At 39.3% G+C, this 23,154-nt stretch overlaps 1 protein-coding gene across 1 annotated transcript in view; it reads right to left on the reverse strand.

Annotated features, from left to right (window-relative positions):
- GPNMB (glycoprotein nmb) overlaps positions 1-23,154 on the reverse strand; it is a 114,695-nt gene that overhangs the window by 44,828 nt on the left and 46,713 nt on the right. The window contains exons 4-7 of the mRNA XM_044064622.1: positions 15,806-15,967; positions 14,853-15,011; positions 5,909-6,217; positions 5,445-5,498 (exon numbers count right to left, since the gene is read on the reverse strand). Coding sequence (XP_043920557.1) covers positions 5,445-5,498; positions 5,909-6,217; positions 14,853-15,011; positions 15,806-15,967 — 684 coding nt within the window. The remainder of the gene's footprint in view (positions 1-5,444; positions 5,499-5,908; positions 6,218-14,852; positions 15,012-15,805; positions 15,968-23,154) is intronic.

Below are 23,154 nucleotides of genomic sequence, written 5' to 3' on the forward strand. Positions count from 1 at the left end.
CAAATTTGCTCACCCAATATTTCTGAAAGAGTACTCCGTAGGGAATTTTTAAAGTCTGACAACTCATTACACTGCAAAACATATGTTTCCACTTCTTTCTTTCTTCCTGATCATGTCGCCAACATTTGCTAGCTACATGAGGAAAAATTCTTTGGAGTCTGCCTGGGGTATAAAAATACTTATTCAAACACTTCCAAACAAAAATCCTAAATTTATTAAACTTTGTTGCATATCCCCATTGTTCCTTCTGCATTGCTTATCCAGTCTCGCTTTATATTTTCTCACTACCTCTGACTGATTCCTATAGTTATCATGCAATATTTTATATGTTGTACTAATTATCCCCTTTTAACAGCAGCTTTTGTTCTAGATTCAGCTACAAACTCTACCAGATCAGGTCTTTCATTTAGGATTCCTATGTCCCTTTCTCTTTGCTGTATTCTGATATCAGTCTCTGATAGGGAAGGCAATCTCTAGGCTGCAGTTCATATGTCTTCTTGGCCTCTTCCTTTCCCTCTCTAGTTATTTTCTCCCAATACACTTGTTCCTTTGCCACTTTTCTCCAGTAAATTTTACTCTTCTCTTGCCTACTCTGTGTCCCCAACTGCAGTCATCCCTATCAGCAAAATCTCCTTTCTGTACTCTCACGTTGGCTTAGTTTTAGAACACTTTGTGTATGGCTGTTGTTATTCTCATTAAGGATCTGCATACAAAATCAGTGTGCAGCTATGAAGTGATGAAATTTCAATGCTGTTTTTATAGGAAAAATGTCAACTTAAGGTGCCTGCATCTATACAGGGTACTGACAAACACTTGATGAGAAACTAATAAAGTAGACCCTGATGATTTACGGATAAAATATTTAAGGAGGTATTCTGATTAGGTTAGACAGTGGACAGACAATAGTTAATCAAACAGTACTTACTGAAAGAAAAAAAAAAGAACTAGCCTTGTCATGAATGACGACTTCTTCTTTCGGCTTTTTCCCAGTTAGGGGTCGCCACAGCGGATCACCTGTCCGCTCATGATTGGCAGTGGAGTTTTACAGTGTCGAGTTGCCAGCCCGGGGCCCAACCTTCCACAGAAGGCACACACATGCACACACTCACACCTAGGGCCAATTTTAGAGTGTCCAATCCACCTACAGCATGTCTTTAGGATGTGGGAGGAAACCAGAGCACCCGGAGGAAACCCACACGACCACAGGGAGGACATGCAGACTCCGCACAGAAGGCACCCCAGCCGAGGATCGAACTGGAGAACCTCTTGCTGTGAGGCGGCAATGCTAACTACTGCACCACCATGGCCGCCCTCATGAATGATGACTAGTGGGTTAAAAAAAAGAACTAGCCTTGTCATGAATGATGACTAGTGGGTTTTCACCTAACTGGCTACTGCCTGGCTACTACTGTTGCTGGTCTCGATAGCTTCACTCTGCTGGGATAAAATGTTCCTCTGTTTCTTCTCTACCCAGAAGCAAAACAGTAGCACCAATCCCAAACGGCAAATCAGGCCACAAGCTCATTGTTAAAAATAAAACCTGGAGCCCCAGCTAAACTGGGAATATTCAGGAACTATTCTAAGGCTAACCTCCTGCTATTAAGTGAGAACCTGGCAAAATGTCAAGACCCAATAAACCCTGAGAACACGTCTGCCTATGCAGAACTGTTCACAGAAACCCTGTACAAGCATGTTAATAGCTGCATAGAGGCAGCTGTACCCACCAGGAAGAAGTACAGAACCAACTCAAAAAACAAGCCACCCTGGTGGAATCACAAAATCAATTGGGTGTATAAAAGGTGGAAGAAAATCATGGCAAAAATTAGGAGGTACAGCACCCAGCAGGATAAAAGCACTCTCAAACTAAACAAACAATTCAGAGGGCAAATAAAGTCTACTAATGCCAAATATGAGGCAAGTTTGGCTCCCAGGCCAAGGACAACCACAAAGCATTCTTTAGCTATGTCAGCAACCTCAAAGGCAATACACAATTGTCTGCAGAACTCATTGTAAATGGATCCACCTATACTGAGACAGAACATCTAGCAAACCTCCTGGCTGATAAATTCAGCTCCAACTTTACTCCTCTCTCCCCCTCAACTTTCCCTCAGAAAATATCAAATATAACTCCCTCTAATATCACTAGGGAACAGGTCCTTAATGCTCTCTCTAAGACCAAGAACACTGCATCAGTAGGCCCAGACAATATCCTAGGATGCCTTCTAAGTAGCATGAAAGATGTCCTATCAGGGCATCTGGAATTACTATTTAACTGTAGCCTCCAAATAGGCTTTGTGCCTCATGACTGCAGAAAGGCAACAGTCATCCCTCTGCACAAAGGTGGGCCATCTACAGACCCTGGAAACTACAGACCCATAAGTCTCACTAGTCTTATATGTAAAGCCATGGAAAGAATTATCATGGAGATGATCAATTGAGATAAAGTAAACCTCCAAACACTGGAACCAACCCAGTTTTGTTTCGTCAGGGGCAGATCATGCCTACTCACCCTGGTGGACTTCTTTGAGAAGGTCACTAAAGCAATGGATGAGGGCAAAATGGTTCACACTGCCTACCTTGACCTGGCCAAGGCATTTGACACAATACCCCACTTGGGCATTGTTGACAAAATCAAGAGGTTAGGTACAAACCCGTCTGTCACCTGGTGGATAGCCAACTGGCTCACTGACAGGACCCAGGAAGTTAGAATTGGGGAGTCCACCTCTACAAAGAGGCTAGTCATAAGTGGAATCCCTGAGGGATCAGTCCTTGGACCGCTCCTTTTTGGCATTTACTTCTCAGAAGTCAAGGCTAACGTCAGTGGTCTCTAGCTGACTAACTTTGCAGAGGATTGCAAATTAGGAGCTGTCATTGAATCTCACATTGACACAAATGTTTTCCAGGAGGGGCTGACACACACACAACTGGTGACAGAGCCATGGACTAAAACTAAATGCCAAGAAATGCATAATAGTATCCTTTGGGAAGTCATCCATCCCTGGTAACTATCATATTAACACACCCTTTAGAGTTGACCCAGTAGTCAGGGACTTAGGGATGCACATAGATAGTAATCTAGCCTTTGATCATCACATGTCTATAGTGGTGAGGAAATCATTCTATGTTGCGCAACTTATAAACAAAGATATGACATCTAAGTCCAAGGAAGTCATTATTCCACTGTATTCAGCATTCATTAGACCTATCATTAAGTACAATGATCCCTTTGGTATGTACCTAACCAGGCATATCCAACAACTGGAATGTCCACAGAGGTTCCTCACTAAAAGAATATAGGGCATAAGTAATATGTCCTATGCAGACCACCTCAAGGCCCTATCCCTATATTTTGTCTCCTACAGGCTTTTGAGGGGAGGTCTATGCCTGGCATACAGGGCATTGACAGATTCCACTCTGATGGACTTCCTGCATATCCACAGAACAAACAGTACCAGAATTACCCATTCTAAAGACTTAAACCTTGCCTGTCATATAAATAGGACCTGCTGGACAGATTAGGTATGTATCCCAGAGACTACCCCCTCTATGGAACAGGCTAACCATCCATGTAAAGCAGAGTTCCTCTCTAACCCAATTCAAGTGCAACTTGGACAATTGGATGGGAAACCAGAAATCAGCTTGGCACCTATGTCTCTAATGCAAACAGGTAACCTGTAAATGGTTAATCTCCCAGGCTCATGCTTACACTTTCAAGGGTATCAGAACTTGTCAAAGATTTGGGATTCATGGCTAGGCTTAAAAAGGCCCTTGTGGTCATTAGCCTAGTAAACACTTATGAACTTACAAACCTATGAACCTAACCTATGAACCTATGGTGACCAACAGTCTTGTCCAAGATGATGCAGGGGTCTGTAGGCTTATTGTTGACTGTTCCTGGTAGATGTCTTGAATAGCAACCAGACCAATCAGGAATGCCCCACATAGACACTCGGTGTCCAGTCAGAGACAGCTAAGAATCAATGGTCTCTGATCCTTCTCTCACCAGGAGCAAAACAGAAGCACAAATTCCAAGTTGGCACCTAAGAAGCAGTTATCAGACTTTCTGGTGATCAACAGTCTCCAGGAAATAATGTCCCTATGCTCCTTCTCCCACCAACAGCAAAGCACTAATCCAAATATGACTACTGAGAGGCAGGATGTAGACACTCCAATGATTGGTTGTCTTGGACCAGATATTGCAGATTTTAAAGGTAAAAAAAAAATGTTAATATCCTAAGTGTTGCAGTGTGCACTAAACAATTAGATATGAAAGAGGACATAACTCGAGCTTTATCAATCTAAGGGAAGAGACACTAATTTTAAAAGAGCAAGACAGATTGGAGTTGGGTGGGCACTTAGTATTCTGGCTCTATGGAATACAGTAGAAGGTCCAATACATTTAAATAGCTAAAGGGTTGACTTCAGAAAATGATAGTTTTGTGCTAACTGACAATAGCCAATTAAGGAGGAGAGGGAAGGAAATTTGTGGTCAAATTAACATAAAGGGCGGGTAACTAGAGAGACAGTTGCATTGAAAAACACAACAGCATCAAACTAGAAGGATGGGGAAAATTTACTTTTGGTGTGACTCGAAAGAGACATAGCACTGATCTCTTTCCTAGATTAAATATGCAATAGAAAACAGAATATAATTAAAACAAAGTGTGATGAAAATACATGACAATTTACAAAACAGAAGGCAATAAAGCAATACAAATTACAAAAAAGCAATGTAAGTAAAACAAACTCAACTTTCTTTCACAGCATTCTATGGCATAGAGTCTGAGCAAGCTTTTCCTTTAAAACCTTGAAATATTTTATTTTGCCCCTTAAATACAATGTTTAGTTCCTAGCTCTCTCCTCAGTTCACAGGTAATTAACCTTAAGTAATGTGTTGTAATATCCGTGTGACTCACAAGAGACACAACTTGAGTCTTTTTCCATGTTTAAATATGCAATAAAAAACAGAATATAATTAAAACACTGTGTGATGAAAAATGCAACACAATACACAAAATAGAAGAAGACAATAAAACAATACAGATTACAAGAAAGTATTATAAGGGAAATACACCTTTTCCCAAATAGCAGTCTTTGACAAAGTCTGGGTGAGGTTCTCCAGTAAAGCCCTGAAACGTTTTATTTTACTCCTTAAATACAAGGTTTATTTCCTAGCTCCTCCCTCAGTTCACAGCTAATTAGCCTTAAGTGACCTTTCTAATTTCTGTGTGACTAGAAGTTTCTACAATTAAAATGTTATACAATAATATTCTGCTCAAGTACAGGACAAGTTGAGTTACATGCTTTAACCTTTTACCTACAGGCCTTCTTTCCTGCTACTAGCATATACAGCAAATTAGTTAACTTAGCATTTAAATGTAGATGACCCTTCCAAGTTTCTTCAGCATTCTTCATAAATCTACACAAAAACATTTAGAACTTGCCTGAAGTATTCGTAGTGGCAGGGATTCTGGTGGTAGGAAGTATTGTGGTCTTTTCTGTAATTAAAGTTAGATGTTAGTATAGGAAGTACTTGAAGATAAAAGAAATACTTTTTGCTAAATGGCAAAACAGTCCTCCAGCCTAAGTTTTGTGTTTCAACCCCCCCCCCACACTTTTAAGAGCGAGCTCCTCTGTTCATAATATTATCAAAAGGTGAAACATTTGCATAAAATGCAGGTAAAACAAGCTAGCATACAATTGTTTCTTATTTTCCTTTAGAGATGAATCTATAATTGCTGCTGTTCAGTGATGGATCCTGAAATAGTCCAATTTTTCAAACTGGACTACAGTGAGAATTATACTGTTTGCTCCCAATAAAAGGAAAATACATTTTAACCAATATACAACCTGAAAAGATGCCAACATATGCCTTGTTTAATCATATAGAAAATCTATACTTCCTTACCTGTAGTGATGGGTGGTGTAGGTGTGACAGGCCCACAAGGTGCAGGGATGGGCAGGACAGCTTCTATTGTAAGCATAGCACTGAAATTCCCAAGTTCTGTGTAAGTGTGATTAGCAAGAGAACTGCCAGAGACAAACAAGCCAGTACCATCTGAAAAATTCCATCTGTAAGAAATGTTTGCATCCTTCAAGTAATTACTGGGATCATGGAGGTGGACAGCAAATAAGATCGGCATATCCCTGATGAAGCGATGTTGTGAAGCATTACGATTATTCTTCTGGGATATGTTTACAGTAAATGGAATCTGATCTGGAAAAAAAAAAGAGTTGCACCCAGTAAAATGACTTCTAGTACCATATAAGACTTAAAACCTAATAAGCCCACTTTAATCTAAGGTGAGCAAAGCAACCCACTGTGTAAGAAAAGCTCACTAATAATGAGTGTCTATATCTGTGACTAGCGTCTCTCCTGCAGTCACCAGTCTAGCACTAGTAAATCCAATCCAGCCGAGACCATTCACAGCAGAGGTTACAGACATGAGCAAGTCATTTTTAATAGCATGTTGAAAATCCATTTTCAAAGGTCTTTCATCTTACATGAAAGCTATTCCCATTTTATGAGAGGAAGAAACTTGCTGCATAATCTTCAGACCTCACTCCACTGCAACACCTTTCTCAAATAATTACTGTGTCCCTTCATTCAAGAGTGGAACAGGCCAACCTTGAGCTATTCACTTCACTGTTGAGGGTCACAGTAAAACCCATGGCTCTCATCAGCCACTTTACACTGCAAGTAATCTGCCTGGCAGCTCCTGGCAGGTTTTACACTGGTAAATCATAAATAAGAAGAAACCTGTCTTTAGCCAGCTCACTTAATTCCTTAAAAGTGGCAGTAGTCTGGGACAATATTTAGTTTGCAAAATCTGAAGCTTTGCTCTCAGTTTATGCTGTATTGGGAAATCCCCCCCCCCAAAATGGTGTGGAAGGTGGTCTGGAGAACAAATCCACCTCCGACACACACAGAAACACACACACGGGTCCAAAGTCACTGGGAACACTTTCAAAAATGTTTAACTTTTCTATATAAAAACATGCACCTGAGTCAGTACTGGACAATGCAAGAAAAAATCCCATATTTTAAACCATGACAAAATGAATGGCTTTGTATTATATTTAAAAAAAGTACCAAAATAATTGCGAACAGTTATATACCTCACATTCTTAAAACACTTCTTGAATAGGCCTCACACATATTGAGTGCTGTCTGTCACCTTGTCATACTTAGACATTTTATACCTATGCTATGAAGTGTAATTTGCCATCACCACATGCCTATGGATTCACCACATGGGAGAGGAAGACCTTAATTTTCCACTGGCGTGTGATAAAAATTATATCTCTTACTCAAGAGATTGAGAAGGCGTTGTCCTAGTGGTTTACAGTAGTTTTCCAAAGAACTGGAGCAGCAAGCCCCAGCGGTGCTGCCAAGGTTGGAGTGGGCATTTCTACACAAATGGAAAGGACTAAAGGTACTGTAGTGAAAGAGTACCGATACTCTGTGAAAAGCTAATATTGGGACCAGGCAAGCTGACAACAAAACTGTATCATTCCTCTCCCCGCAGAGTCAAACTATGCTGCAACTAAATCATGAACAAAGTTTTTTTAACAACTTTATTAAGACATTATCCATGCGCAGTGCACACACCCTTCCCCAACAGCTGGTCCATTACTTTCCCCTCTATTTTACCCTCCTCCCCTCTTTAATATTCACATCAGATCCAGCCCAATACTAGGGATTGCAATTCTTAAATATAATATCAATATCTTTCATAATCAGTTTTAATGTAATGTACATCAAATTATCAGCAACAACAAAAAAAATATTCTATATTTTATCAGTTTACTCTGCATTCCTTGCCTTTGTATCTATTAATAGTTTCATTTAAATCACTGTATAACCCTCCCCCTGTATTCCTCCCAAACTTTTTGGGACATCTCTTTCATGATTTCTTATCTGCCTATTCCCCTTCCATCTGTTTGAAGCACCCCATCATTGTCTTCTGAATTTTGGTATATCCTTTACCTCCAGTTCTCTTCTTTCATCCTCCATTAGCCTAATCATCTTAATCTGCCTAATCTTCTTCCCTTTTGTGCTTTTTTCCACTGCCATTTCTTGGTCACATTTTTCTTGGTTATTACCATTTCCTGTTCCCCAGAAATTCATTCATCGATCTACAATGCCCAAAAATATACTCCTGTCATCCTCAAATTTCCAACATCTTCCTACCAGGCCTGGAAGCAAACTAGCCAGTCTTACAGGTGTATAAAAACACTTATGAAGATACTTCCATGCAAAAATATGAAATGTTCATGCCTTGGTTACGTATCTCGGAAGCATCAGGATTTCCCCTCATTCTTTCTTTGATATATCTTCTACAAATTCAACTTCCCATCTGTCTTTCCACTCCCTAGCTTTCTGCTGATTCCCACTTTTACCCATTTTTTATCTTATCCTATGGTCTGCCATCCTTTTACCTTCCATTCTCCTACTTTCTGTTTCTGATATAAGCTCTGGCATCAGGGCTGCATCCTCCCATCCTCCCTTTATTCTCTTCCATTGCCATACTACCCATTGGTACTCCAATTCCTGATTATTCCCTCACTGAAACTCTTCCCTGATCTCCTGCCAGTCTTTCAATTTTCCTCCAGCTTGTACCTGATCCCAATATTGCATCCACTTCTGTTTCTTTGACTATCTCCATGTTACTGATTCCTTATCCTCCTCTTCCTTTGTTTTTCCAACTGACAGTATCCTAATCCTCCACTGTTCCTCTTCTGCTAAGTTCCAAATTTTCTTAAATTCTCCCTGCATCTGCTTTATCCATTTCAAATTGATGTCATTAGCCTTTTTTTCCAGAAACACCTTCAAAATATCCCTTCCTTTTCTTAGCATGTTTTCCTTCTGTAACTGTAATATCATTTCTTTCCATTCTGCCTTATAGTCTACATCCACTACTTGCAATGCATTTACTACAAAGCAGACCTGCAGATTTTCTTTCAGATCTGGGACCCCCAGTCCACTTTTTCCTGTTGTTTCTGTTATCCTTCCCCAATCTACCCTTGGCCTTTTTCCCTCCGTTACAAACTTTCTACTTTCATGCCTTGGTTATGTATCCTGGGAGCATCAAAATATTAGAGAATCAATTGTTCCACTTTCTTTAACATCTTGATCTCTGGTAAATCCCAGAAAACCTGTCCTGGATATACAAATTGAGGAATAATGCACACCTGTAATAATTAAATTTTCTAATTCACCTCTAATCTAAGCATCCTCCATGTCTCCAGTTGCTTCTTAATCTTTTCTAATACTCCTTCATACCTTACCTTCACCATCTCCTCTGCAGTCTTTCATCAACCTGATTCCTAAGTATATCAATTCCTCTTCCACCCAGTCTCACACTTTTTCTTCCGTAAACTCTTTTTCCTTTCTTCCCACTTTCAAAATTTCAATTTTATCATTAATCTTATATCTTGTTATTTATTCAAAGTCTTCCATTATCTCCCACAGACTTCCTATATTCACCTCGTAATATGTTAAAGTTACCAAAACATCATCTGCATACAACAAAATCTTTTTTTTCATCTTCTGCCCATTGGTATCCTCTTATTCCTGATTTGGTAATGGATTCTGCTATGGGTTCAATATCAACTGCAAATAGCAATGGAGGGAGTGGACATTCCTGCCTTGTGCCCCTGCATATCTATATGTCTCCTGACAACCTCACCATAATCTTCAATCTGACCTTAGCTCATTCTATATCTTCCTCATCATCTCTACCCTTCTTTGCGGAAAACCACTTCTTCCATTAGCTCCACAAGGTAGTGCCACACTGCCTTACTGAAAGTTTTCTCAGCATCAAAGAATAGTAATGCTAACTCATTTCCACTTTCTTGCTCCTCTTCCATCAGCAGTAACAGTCTTATTAATTTATCCGTTGTTCTCTTACCCCCTACAAATGCCATCTGGTCTCCATTAATAATTTTAGGTAAGATCTTACCCAATCTATCAACCTGAATCATCATAAAACACTTATCATCATGATTTAATACCAAGATTTGCCTATAGTATGTTGAAATCTTATGTTTTTCCCTTCTTTTGACAGTATAGATATTTCTTCTAACTGCATCTTGAGCTATATATAATTGCTTGCTAAGTGTTTTCTGTCCTCTTCATCTTCTCATATCTTTTATCTATTTTTCTCTGTTTATGATGTCACACAGATAGCTTGCTGGTAGCTCCTCCCATGTCCTTCACTAGCCTTCTGTGCCATCCATCAAGTATGCAGCATTTATCTCCCCTCTTGACCCTACGTCATTTCCTTCCCCTTTTCTTTATCCAGTAGCTTGTCAGTTATGCAAGCATTTCCCCCACTAATAGGAGAATACTTGCATTCTTAACCAGACATATTTTACACACATTGCCACTGAAAGAAGGATCTGTAAACAGCAAGCATAATATCATAATATCATTCCCACTTTCACATGATTGTGTTTTAGACTGGCTCTCAGCATGTACTTTTCTCAATAGAATTTTAATCGTGGTGAACCTCACCTCAATGACAATGACATTGCCAATGTCAGTACAGTGCAGCTCTTTCATAAGAAAGAAAAGTAACTAAGAATTATATTGCCTCTACCCATCTTATAACAGTATTGTAGATTGAAATCTTAACAGAGAACAAGAAAAGGTAATATTTTCAGTAATTGCAATGTACTACCCTGTATATAGTTTCTTTTTATTACCTGTGTCAGTCCATCTGTCTCATACAGTCCTTTATATCATGATCATCCCAGTATAAGCATTCTGACACACCTTCTTTGTCCAAGTAGCCCCCCCATGTACCACAGCATCAGACTTGTGCATATTAGCCAAATTCCTTCATAACTAGTAACTTGTCTGTCTTGACTATATCATATACAGTTTAATATTATTGATTTATTTAACCATCCTAAGAAAAAGAAAAAAAAAGAAAGTGGAAAAAAAACAGCACAGTACTTGTTTTTAATTTTCTTTTCTCATTCGACCTTTGAATGTAAGCCTACTAGGCATCATCAGTTATTCTGTCAGTTTCTTATTTAGGAGAGAATAAAGAGGCAAAGGTAAAAGGAACAACCACTTATTGTTACTTAAATAGGCAGCACCAGTACCTGGTATTTTTCTGTGTCGGTCTCAGTCCAGTCTTATCTAATACACATCCTCTCCACAGATCTTTCTAACTAATTTATCAAGCAATTATAACTGTTTTCCTTCTCCTCCTGCTTCCTTCTCCTTTCTCTGCCTTGACTCACAAATTATTTCCTACTTTTTCTTTAGTTTCTGCCACTTTCTGAAGAGGGTAAAGTAGTCCACTTTCTTCCTTCCTATGTCCACTTCTTCTCCTTTTACCATCTGCTGCTTCATGCTGTTCCGTTCTTCTGCAGACATCTTTTTCAGTCTATGATTCGCTGGTCTCCATATATAGTCCAACACCTCTGTGAGTACAGTAAAAGTCCTGGCTGACCCTTTCAGAAAAATCTTAAAATTGGCACAGCCTGAGTATGTCATCCTCCACCAAAGTCCTGTCTCTTTACATGCTCTGATAACTAGTAAAGATCCATTCCTCTTTTGTCTGGTCTCATAAAAATAGTCCACATCCACAAACACCTGGGCATCTATTATTTAAAACTCTTGCCTGATTGTTATAATTCTTGTAAGATAGCCTCCTTCTCTACAAATGTTTGAGATCTGACAATTATTGGCTGTGGTTTCTTGGCTGGTTACACACCTGAGCACCAAGCCATCCTGTGTGCCCTCTTAATATGTATGTCCACCTAAGACATTCCTGTCCATTCTTCCATCAGGTTAACCAGTACATCCATGCAGTTTCCAACTTCATAGCTCTCTGGAATGCCTAGCAATTTCAAAAGTTCACAATGGGCATGATCCTCCTCATCTATTGCCCTTGCCTCTAAACAGTCCAACTTAGCCTTGGCCACTTCAGCTCTCTCCCTCATTTCCTCATCATCTGTTATCACTTCTTGTATCACTGCAGACTGTTCATATGCTCATAGGCTAATGACTACTAGGGCTTTTGTAAGCCTAGCCATGCATTTCAAATGTATCCCACAAGTTATTGTGCCTTACTTTATTTTAAGGTATGTATGTTAGTTAAGTTCTTGAATTACTTCATCCGACCTTTTTCTCTTACACTATCAAATTATCCATCAATCTCTTTCATCTCCTTTATCTCCTGCCAAATCATCTCTAATGTGGCCTGTTGACTTACAGATTCTCTCTTGGCCATTTTTCCTTTTCTTTGAGTTCACTGTCCTTTTGCTGCCCAACTATTCAGGTTTTTTGATTCACCATCTCCTTAAATGTCTTATTTGCCTCAAAATCTCCAGAGGGAAGTTTTTTCCCCAGTTTTTCTATATCCTTTGATCACAGCACTACAGAACTGATACAGCTAGCACAATGTGTAGCACAAAAACGAATAAACCTTGACCCAATAAACTGAATGAAAAGATAAATCCACGGTGCTGGAAACACACATTTTATCGCTAAAATCCATGATACTTCGTAAGCGCTTTCATTTAAACTGTGTTAAACATCCTCAGACAATTCAAAATAGTTGCATCACTTCCTTTTATGTTGTTGTTGTTCTTGTGTCTTCCAGCTTTTCCCGGTTAGGGGTCGCCACAGCGGAACTCCGGTCTGCTAATGATTGGCAGTTGATTTTTACGTACCGAGTTGACAGCCCTGATGCACAACCTTCAACGAAGGTACACCCATTCACGCATGTCTCCACGCAGAAGACGCTCTAACTGAGAATCGAACCGGACAGCGTCTTAATGTGAGGCGACAACGCTACCGCAGCACCACCACCGCGGATCTGCATCACTTCCTTTTATATATATGCTAATTGCTTCATTATTAAATTACATGGTTAACTAATCATGCCTATTCCTGCTCACTACTACTGTTCCTAAGGTAACTAAAAATGTCTTTAAAAGTCTTTGAGGGTGCATTTCTTTACAAACATCTTAAAACCGGACAAAGTGTATATAACTAATACAAAGTAGGGTGCATTTCTTTACAAACATCTTAAAACTGGACAAAGTGTATATAACTAATACAAAGTAATACAAAGCTTAATATCGCTCATGTGCTCATGAACAGAGATCTCTTTCTAAAGGGACTTCTAACTGCATTCAAAATATTTAACAAATATATACTAAAAATATTAAAAAATATAATATTAAATATATATGAAGAAACGTTAAAATTCATATGATGAATCATAATAAAAAATAAATAATGAATATATATTATAAATATAAATATAAAGTACATAAGAATCTTGTCACAGATAAATACATCTAAATTTCTGCTTCTGTATGAGTAAGCAAAAAAGTAATATATATATATATATATATATATATATATATATATATATATATATATATATGTCTATATTCATATTTATACATGAAAGGGATTCAAATTATGAACCATACAATGTTTACTTGAATTAGATACAATATTAATACATATTAATATCATACAGATCACTCAATTTTGTTTCTTTGTAAGGCTTTTAGTTTCAAAACTGGGGCTATTGAGCTATGCTCGTTTATTCCAGGCCAAATATCAGTTTGTGTTTTTACTAACTAAGAAGACCTATCACTGAGTACAATGCCCCATCTTGTATGTACCTAACCAGGCATATCCAACAATTGAAACGTCCACAGAGGTTCCTCACTATAAGAATACTGGACATAAGTAACATGCCCTACGCAGACCACCTCAAGGCTCTATCCCTGTATTCTGTCTCCTTCAAGCTGTTGAGGGGAGATGTATGCCTGGCATACAAGGCATTGTCTGGCCCCACTCAGATGAATGTCCTGCATGTTCGCAAAAGAAACACCACCAGATTTACCCATTTTAAAGACTTAAACCTTGCCTGTGATATAAATAGTATCTGCTGGAGAGACAGGTATATATCACAGAGACTACCCCTTCTCTGGAACAGGCTTCCCCAATCCATGTGAAGCAGAGTTCCTCCCTAACCTATTTCAAGTGTAACTTGAACAACTGGATGGGAAACAGTAAATGAATTCCTGGTTTGGCACCTATGTATCTTATGGGCACAGGCAGCCTGTAAATGGTTCATCTCCCAGGCCTCTGCTTGTAAATGTTTTATCTCCCAAGCTCTTGCTTACACTTATCAATGGTACTAGAACTTGTCAGAGATTTGAGATGCATGACTAGGCTTGAAAAGGCCCTTGTGGTCATTAGCCTAGAAAACACCTATGAATCTATGAACCTAAGAAGCACTTGAGGATTATTTAATAAATCTGTTTCACCTGATATTTCCATGATTAATCTACAGACAGATTTTTTCCCTCCCAGTAACTTACACCCATCACCAACATCACCCAGATGACCAGTTTATGAATCCACCATACTTGAATGTTTACACCAAGGAACATAAGGTGGCCAGTTTGTAGATATATCATGCAACATTCCAAATAAACCAGATGGGGTAAACAAACACCGAAGTGCATATGAATATACTGGTGTCATTTGTTTTCATTTGAAAAGCAAGATTTCCTGCTTCCACACATTTTACTTCAGTGAAAAATGAAGTTCCTAGTCAACTGTTCTGCTTATGACAATTTGGCCAGAAACAAAATTAATACCTATGCTATTTGCGTTATAATGTTATATTGCAATAATCACTGTAAAACTCTTCTCTTCTTACTTGCTTGGCATGTCTACTTTTAATCTCCAATCCTCCTAGTCAAAAGGAGATATGACAGTAAAGAAAAAGGAGTTTTAGAGTAACAGCAAAAAAGTCAGTTAAGAGAGTGTGTCAAGACATACGTCAGCCCCTACCACTCACCTGTAATTGTATACAATGTACTCGCATTTGCTATCGGGACACATTTTTTTCCTCTTCTGTGATAAACTACCACATCCATTTCCTGATTACCAAGGGTCATGTTTGTTGTGTTCATTGTAATAGTAGTAAATGATCTTCCTGACTTTTGGTAGTACTGACCTAAAAGCAGAAGAAAAAGAAAGTTTGTTAGGCCAAGTTCCTTGGTTAAATACCATACATTTTCATCTCAGGAGAATGTACTAGCAGTACTTCAAAAGTATTCATTAATGGCATGAGTGATGAATATCTTCTTCATAATTGAAGTGGCCCATCAGGAGATTATTGTATTATATTCAACTTTCTCCACAGTAATTATACAGATGGCTGCATTCATCAAAGGGGAATCCAGAAACAGTAATCTGCTTCTTCCATAAGGAATCCTTTGAAGCAGCCAGGAGATATGAGCATGCAATCAGAAAGGTGTTATGTTTGGTTTTTAAATGGTCACATGTAGGTGCTGAAGTATATGAACAAGGGCTTCATTGCCTTAAATACTGATGGGTAGCATCTTTAATTCTCCTTGAAAAAAGTTACTCAATAAATTTAACCATAGTCAAGGAAGGGTAAAGCAACAAGCTAGCTTGAGAAAAGCTGGATTGGGTCGAATAGATAAGCAACTTAAATATTCCCTTCAAGGAGTGGAAGGCCAGCCGACTAAATGCGGCTGTTCAGTAAAATTGGACACTTTTTCGAGTTAAACCCCAAAGCATCACTGCATGATAAACCAGTGAACTGGTGAAGCTGGGAAGAATACACCACTGAGGATTAATATCAAAGAGGAAAGGCTGTGTAGGAAAAGCCCACTTGCAGGTCATAATGAAACAGTAATTTCTAGGAAACTTCTTTTGTAATGTCTACACCTTGGAAACACTTTAGGTGCTTTAATATACTACATATCCACAGGCTAAACTCACCATTTGTGAAAAATATGTAGACAAACTGCCTATGTCTGTGGTCGCTGTGATGAGGGAAAGGCCTTCCATCAGGAAAACTGTTACATGTTATGTCTCCACGATCGTAATCTTCATTGTCATCTTCAGTCCAGGATGTAGAGTTGTACACATTTCCTGATTGTCCTATAGGAAAGGGAGGTAGGAAAAATACTGTTGCATTACATTGTCAATCATGGATCTGTGCTCAAACCACCATGTTAACAGTCATATAAAAATACGAGATCTCAGAATAACATTGTCTACTCCTCATGAAAGAAAAACTAGCAGTGAACCTTTCCCAAAATGAGCAAGAGAGAGAACATCCATTTGCTACTCACATAATAGGCTAGAAACTGATTGATATAGTTTGGCACTTCACGTTTTGGCACAGATGCTAGAGTGACCGGTACAAGGGTTGCAGCAAATGAATCCTTGACATAGGTATCATACTCTGCATTGCACACAACAGTCTACTCAAGACAGTCTTATGCTACAGAAGGAGAGGTGTTAAGCACTTCTGAAAATGTGCCTTTAGCTTGTGCTTTCCCCAGAGGTTAAGTAAAACCAACTTTTGGAAATTTACCAAAGCAAACATACAGAGTCTAGTCTGTTGCTCGATAAGCAAACATACCCATCAACAAATTCCCACCGATCCTCTGGCAATTCCAAGTTGCAAACACTATACCACAGCAAGATCCTGCACTAAACCGGAGTCCCATCATAGACAGCACAAACCCAGCATAGCTTGCAAAAGCACAAATAAAGTTTGTTTATTAATTTATTTATTTATACATTTCATAACCAGAGTAGAGCACTGATCAGAAATGACTAATTTCAGTCTCAACCTGGGTATGAAAACAGAGGTGCACATTTCAGAAAAAACAAGATTGTAAAGAGATTACATGGCAACCATATGCAACAATTAAAAATTAGGACTGAAATAGTATACAATATTTCCATTAAGGTCAAAACAAGGTGAGTAATATAACATTCGAAGTGTAAGAGGATTAGAAATGCATAAATTGATCAATCATCAGGATAGAAGAATGAATGGTACATAAATTGAAGGGGCGTGAAAGTTGCAAAGGAGATGTGATTATGGTTTATGAAGATAGTGGGAGAAAGGAAGGAATATGTGATGCGGTCAGTAACAGAGGCACTGGCATTCAATAAGTTTCTGGAGATGGCCTCTAAGCTAGGTTAGGAATATTGTTAATAAAGTTTTCCTTGTCTTGCACTGAAGCCATGAATAACTATTCTGCAGCAGGCTTAATAATGCTTGTATCTGCCACATACCTGCATAGGTGTCAACATGCCCTCTGCACTTTGTGCCCTTTCATCCCTTTGTGGATATTTGTACTACAGTCTTTACCAAGTCCAAATCTTGTTAGTCCACACATATTTAATTAGCTATTCTTTAGCCCATTTAAAACCTCCATCCACTACCTCACCAAAGGTCTGTGGGCTGGTATTTGCTGCAAGTTCCAGTACTGACTCCACAGCAATCTTCTATATAACTGATGCTCCAAGCACCTATCACTTACTAGTATGACAGGTCCTCCATTACCATCTTAAAACTATGCAGTCTAACTTACTGTAATGTTTTATGGGCTACTAAGGTGGTTTACCACTTGCCTTCCACTACTACTGCCACTACTTACCAATGGCCAATGTATTTGTCATGCAGAGCTAAAAGTTGTGGACCTCTTGTCCATTACACTAGTGCAGTTTTATTAGATTTATAATTACACATATTCAGTGACCCCACCAAATGCAGCACCAAAAAGCAGTATTTCACACAGATCTTTCACAGGAGAAGCTAAGTAGGCTAATGAATGCAGTCTTATACATTAAAGCTAGATTTAAACAGTTGTTCAGCACTCATGGGGAACAGGACAAAGGCCAAATATCCTGCTACCCTAACGCTTTGCTATGTGCTGTATGCCCCTCATGTCACTCTTATTTTACAGTGGGTTGGTAACCTTGATGCACAGTGGTTACCCCCAAGATTTTACAGTAGAATGGATCTGTATGTTATTTGGGAATTACCATGTCTGAACCAGTTAGACTAAGGTTTTAAACACTAGTTCTCAAACTCTGCTTTGCAGCAGTCTAATATTGCAAACACTAATTCTAGTATTTTATGAACTACTAAGGTGGTTTCTTAGGTTCCTTTATTTTGATTTACACCACTTCAGTCTCTTGTTAATTGCTGAAGTGGGGAAGGTGGAATAAGTTGTAAAGTGTGCACCATATACATATGATGTGTCACTGTCATCCTCGTACTAGGATTTCATGCCCTGTTTCACTTGGAGCTTGCATTAGGTATCCTGGGGAAATGTCACTGAGGTCAGGATACCTGGTAAACTATAACCAGACTGCTAGCCTAGGGCTTCTGCCAGCAGCCATGCTGTTGCTGACTAGAAAGTATCCTCAGAGATGGGGGGTAGGGGGAGTAGGAATGTGCAATTAGATTAAGTGGGTTGAGTAGGCAAGTAGCGATGCCACCACCTAAGTGGATGTGTTCAAGTTGGACCCTACGACTGCCTATGTAGGCCAAGCTACTTGGGTTGGCATGTAGGAGGGGAAAAAATAATGGCTTTATATATAAAATATCATTGCCATGTATCCAAGCAATGGCTCTGGGACCCAGTACGCTGATAAGTACTTCTGTCCTGTATTTGAGACTGCAACAGGTCATGTACCCACTGTGATCATCAGATTAGGTCAGTGGTTTAATACTACCATTAACCAAGAGCCTTATCGTTGTCACTGAAGAAACATTAAGCAGAAATAAGTGCATTTTGGCATGAAACCCACAAGATCAATTAGGCTACACACAGCTATTTCATGACTGAGTCACATGCTAACCCACATGACTTCTCAAAGTTGTATAAGCAAAACAACCACATGTTCTGTAAGGGTTCCCCACCTCAGTCAGTCTCAATCACTTTCCAGTTAGACTGTTGCTTTGACAGATAGTTCACAAGTTCAAAGTATAAATGTACTACAAAATGCACCCAAAGTGCACTTTAGTGGATGAATCCTTAAGTTGCGCATGGTTGTTCCAACCTCCCAATGAAAGTTTTGATAAAGGCTGAGAAACTATCCCACTTTCAGAGCTTTTGAGAATCTGAGAAAAACACAGAGCTTTTAAGGGTCACCTCTACAAGAGGATTACCAAGTTACAGGGGAAGAGAGAACACAAATCAGCAGAAAGCAGTGCAGACAAACAAAAGTGCATTACCTGCTGTAGAATGAAGTCAGACATAGTAATGTGTGCAGCTTTCTCAATGTGACCAAGTACCACAGCTTCAAACTGATTATACCTGTAAATCCTGCAGACTACCTTGTGGTGCCCTTTCACAAGAAAAAGGACACAAATCATCATGACAATTATCCCATTTATGATCTGGAAGGCCTCCCCAGAAGGAATCTTTATTTTTGGCCCCAGTCCCCATTCTGCATGGGAAGAACTGAACAGCATAGAAACTACAGTGACTCTTGCAGCACAGTCACTATAGGTCATTGAATTTGGTTTAACAGAGAAGATCCACAGAAAACTGCATAAATATACATAAATCAGTGGTGCACACACTAGGGAAACAGGAAGCATAACCATGACAGGCCAGGATAGATTCAACAGCAGAGCATAGTTTTAAGATGAGCACAACCTTACAGCACACAGAATCTAAGCTAGTTCCAATACTGAGTGTTCACTCTTCTGGATTTTCTTCACTAATGTACTTTAGTATTTTTGTTATTCAGTAGTGTAAGTAGTAAACACATTGGACAGCAATACACTTGTTCTGGAAAGATGAAATCAACAAGAAAAGGAGGGTAGTATTGCTGAAATTAATTCATCCTTGAGTCCTTCATGAAGTAGACCCCATTTTCACAAAATGTTACCAAGATGACACTGATATCTAAAAAACGACACAACTGATATCTAGGCTGTATTTTATATTTTATGGAGAGGGGTAGGTTAGAAAAAATAAAAAAGATAGCTGGATGCACAGGTCCAAGGATAAAAAATGCCCAATCCTGGTGTACGCACTGGTGCCAGGACTGCTAAAAATGGCAGTGTAGAATCCTCAGGACACAGAAACATTCCTACAATGGGGTTAGGCCAGGCTCAGGGGGAGAATGGCTCCCCTATGGTAGTAGTCCACAAAAAACGACAGGCAAAAAAGAGAATAAAGATGACAGAGTGGACTATTAAAGATAAGGATGAAATTATGTATTGTTACTACTACACAAGAAGCCCAGAATTTCCAGATAGAAGATATCCAGAAAGATTGAGAGAAATTAGAGGAAAGAAAAATACTTGTACAAGAAAAATTGCCAAAAACTCAAAATAAAAGTTTATGTTCACTAACATAACATATCCATGAAAAACATTAAACAGACGAAGAAACTTTGGGTGCCTTGAAGAAGAAGCAACAGAGGAAGTATAAAAATCTAAAGAACAAAACAAAGATTTTTGAAAGGCATAAAAAAGAAACATGGACACGGGAAAGAAAAAGAGATCTGGTATGCTGCAATATTTATGCAAAGGAGAAAGCAAAACTAATTAATACATTAAAAAAAAAACAGAAGAGAAATACAAGCAAACGCACCTGGACATAGATGAGTTCACAATACAAAAAAAAAAAAAGTGGGAAAGGAGAAAAGAGGATTAGTAAGAAAGAAGTTAAAACAAAGAAAAACTGAATGGATTATCTGCAAAGCGATGGATTTAGTGTAGAAAATCCAACAGAGGTAATGTTATAGTATGATGGAATAATGGGTTTCCAGATTAATGAGAAACAGGTGGAGCAGGAGGCATCTGAAGACTTGCCACATGCTGACACTCTGGAGCCTTTAGTGGGAAACCATTGCATTGATGGGTTTCTTTCTGCGGGTTTGTATCGCACATTTTCATTCACCTGAGAAGAATACAAACTGCGACATCAAATGTTTGCCAGCATTTATTACATATGCATTTTTTTATTATTCTTTTTTATTTACTTGGAGCCAGAGGAGGTTGAGCCACCAGAGAAAGTAAATGTTCTCATCCTGTGGCCTGGGTCTGGGATTCATCGGAGTTTGGATGCTGGGTGGACCGTACTCTGGTCTGCTGCTACACTGCAGAAAGCAGAAGTACTTGCTTCTTCTTGGGCTTGGCTGGCAGAAGTTAGAAGTAAGTGTAAGAGCTCCTCCACTCACTGGTTGCTGCTGCCTGCTGTGCTGTCCTCCATGCTATTCTAAATCCACCACAACGTGAATGTACAAAGGTGCATATTAAAAGGTAAACACTCTGAGCCCTCAGTTGAGTTTCCGACAGGCTGGCAGTCTGCTTCATGAAGATGACATCATCATGCACACTTTAAACTACAAAAAAAAAAAATCTTGCTTTTTTCCCACTTTCTGAAAGTTAAGAAAATTCAGTTACAGATTTGCTGTTTTGAACTGTTTGGAAGTTTCTAGAAGGTCAGTGCTTGCTTGGGCTAAAGGGAAGTCTCTGTGTTCACTAGTGGCAGTGGTTAACACTGAACAGCCTGCCTGTCCCTGTAGGAGTGGTTACTGCCTAGAAGCTGTAGTTTTATTGTCCATTTTGGGTCAATTCTATACTCCTTGATCTCGCTCTCTTAAAACCCGGCTGCCTCGTGGTTTTGGCGTCTTTCCAGGCTTGCTAGTTGTTGCTGAAGCACCTACCAAGGGGAGAAAACGCTGAGAGAAGAAAAGGAGCCACTTTTGTGATTTTAAGTATTTTCTTCTGATTTTTTGTTAAGTTTTACTGCTTTGCTGCCTACTTTTTGGCATTTTCCGGCTTGCTAAAGTTTATATCTGTAACAGTAACAGTACTTGGAACACATCTAGAGCCTGTTTACTGCATTTTCTGTGTTGCAGTTAATTTAAAATCGTTTTTTTTCTCTAAAAACTGCATTTTACCTGATTTTGGCCTAGCACTCGTGTGGGGTCATTTATTGCACTGTTGTGAATATTTTGCTGCTTGTGTATCTCTGCTACCTTTAAACTACAACAACAAAGAAAAAAAAAAAAATCTTCTGAAAGTTAAGAAAGTTCAGTTACAGATTTGCTGTTCTGAACTGTTTGGAAGTTTCTAGAAGGCCAGTGCTTGCTTGGGCTAAAGGGAAGACTCTGTGTTCACCAGTGGCAGTGGTTAACACTGAACAGCCTGCCTGTCCCTGTAGGAGTGGTTACTGCCTAGAAGCTGTAGTTTTATTGGCCATTTTGGGTCAATTCTAAACTCCTTGATCTCTCTCTCTTAAAACCCTACAACTCTCTTTTTGCGTGGTTTTGCGCACTGAGCAACGTCGGGCATTCCAGGCTCCACAAAGTCTGCTTTTCACTTTTTCCCTTAGAACTGTTCAAAAATCACTCTATTCGCTTTCTAAAGCCCTGCACTTGTTCAGCTCTTATAAGGAAACACTAACTAACTAAAGCACTACACCCTCCTTGACTTCTCATAAGTATTAGGCTCCCGATTGGTCCTTCCTGATCAAGTGAAAAATCAGTTCCCTTCCCTAATCTGATCAGTAAAAAAACAGTTCCCTATACTAATCTGGTATGTCCAAGGGTCAGTTTCAGGGTTACTCTCCAGTCCAGCTGGTGAATCTGGGAATTTTGAGGCAATGTTACAGTTGCCTTATGTACACAGACAACCCTCTCCTCCTTCCAACAAACTCTAATACATGTGAGAGATGCAGTTACACAGCCAAACTGGAGGCAGAGCTCTCTCAACCCAAGACTGGCACAGTCAGTCAGGAGGAAAAGGTAACCACCTGCACCACAAATCCAGTCTCACACAGACCTATTGCATCTGCATACCCAACACATAAACACACAGAAACATACTCGAAGGCTCTAAATAAAAATCTACCTAAACAGCAAAGACCTCCTAAGCAGATATCCAAGCAACAGTCACCCCTCAACAATACCCATGAATCACATATCTCACAAAATCAGTGTGCCTCACAGTCACAGTCCTTAAGGCCAAACAACACACCAAATACACTTGTTATAGGGGACTCTATTGTCTGGCATACTGACGTCCCACTCACCAGACTGAACAAGGAGAAGGTCACTGTAAGCCGCCTGTCTTGTGCCAGGATTCGCCACATAATGCAAGCACTCAGGTCACTCCAAAGCAAGTACAAGTATGACTCTGTCATTGTCCATGCTGGTGTGAATGACCTGAGACGTACTTCCCTGGACTACATGAAAAGAGACATAGAGGAGCTCTCTGATCATGTAGCCCAGGCTGGTATGACCCTGACCTTGAGTAGCATCTTGCCCTCACCAAGAATTATGCCACAGTATAACGA

The sequence above is a fragment of the Protopterus annectens genome, chromosome 3.part0, assembly GCF_019279795.1.
Source record: "Protopterus annectens isolate FY-2018-M chromosome 3.part0, PAN1.0, whole genome shotgun sequence".
NCBI classification, from domain to species: Eukaryota; Metazoa; Chordata; order Ceratodontiformes; family Protopteridae; genus Protopterus; species Protopterus annectens.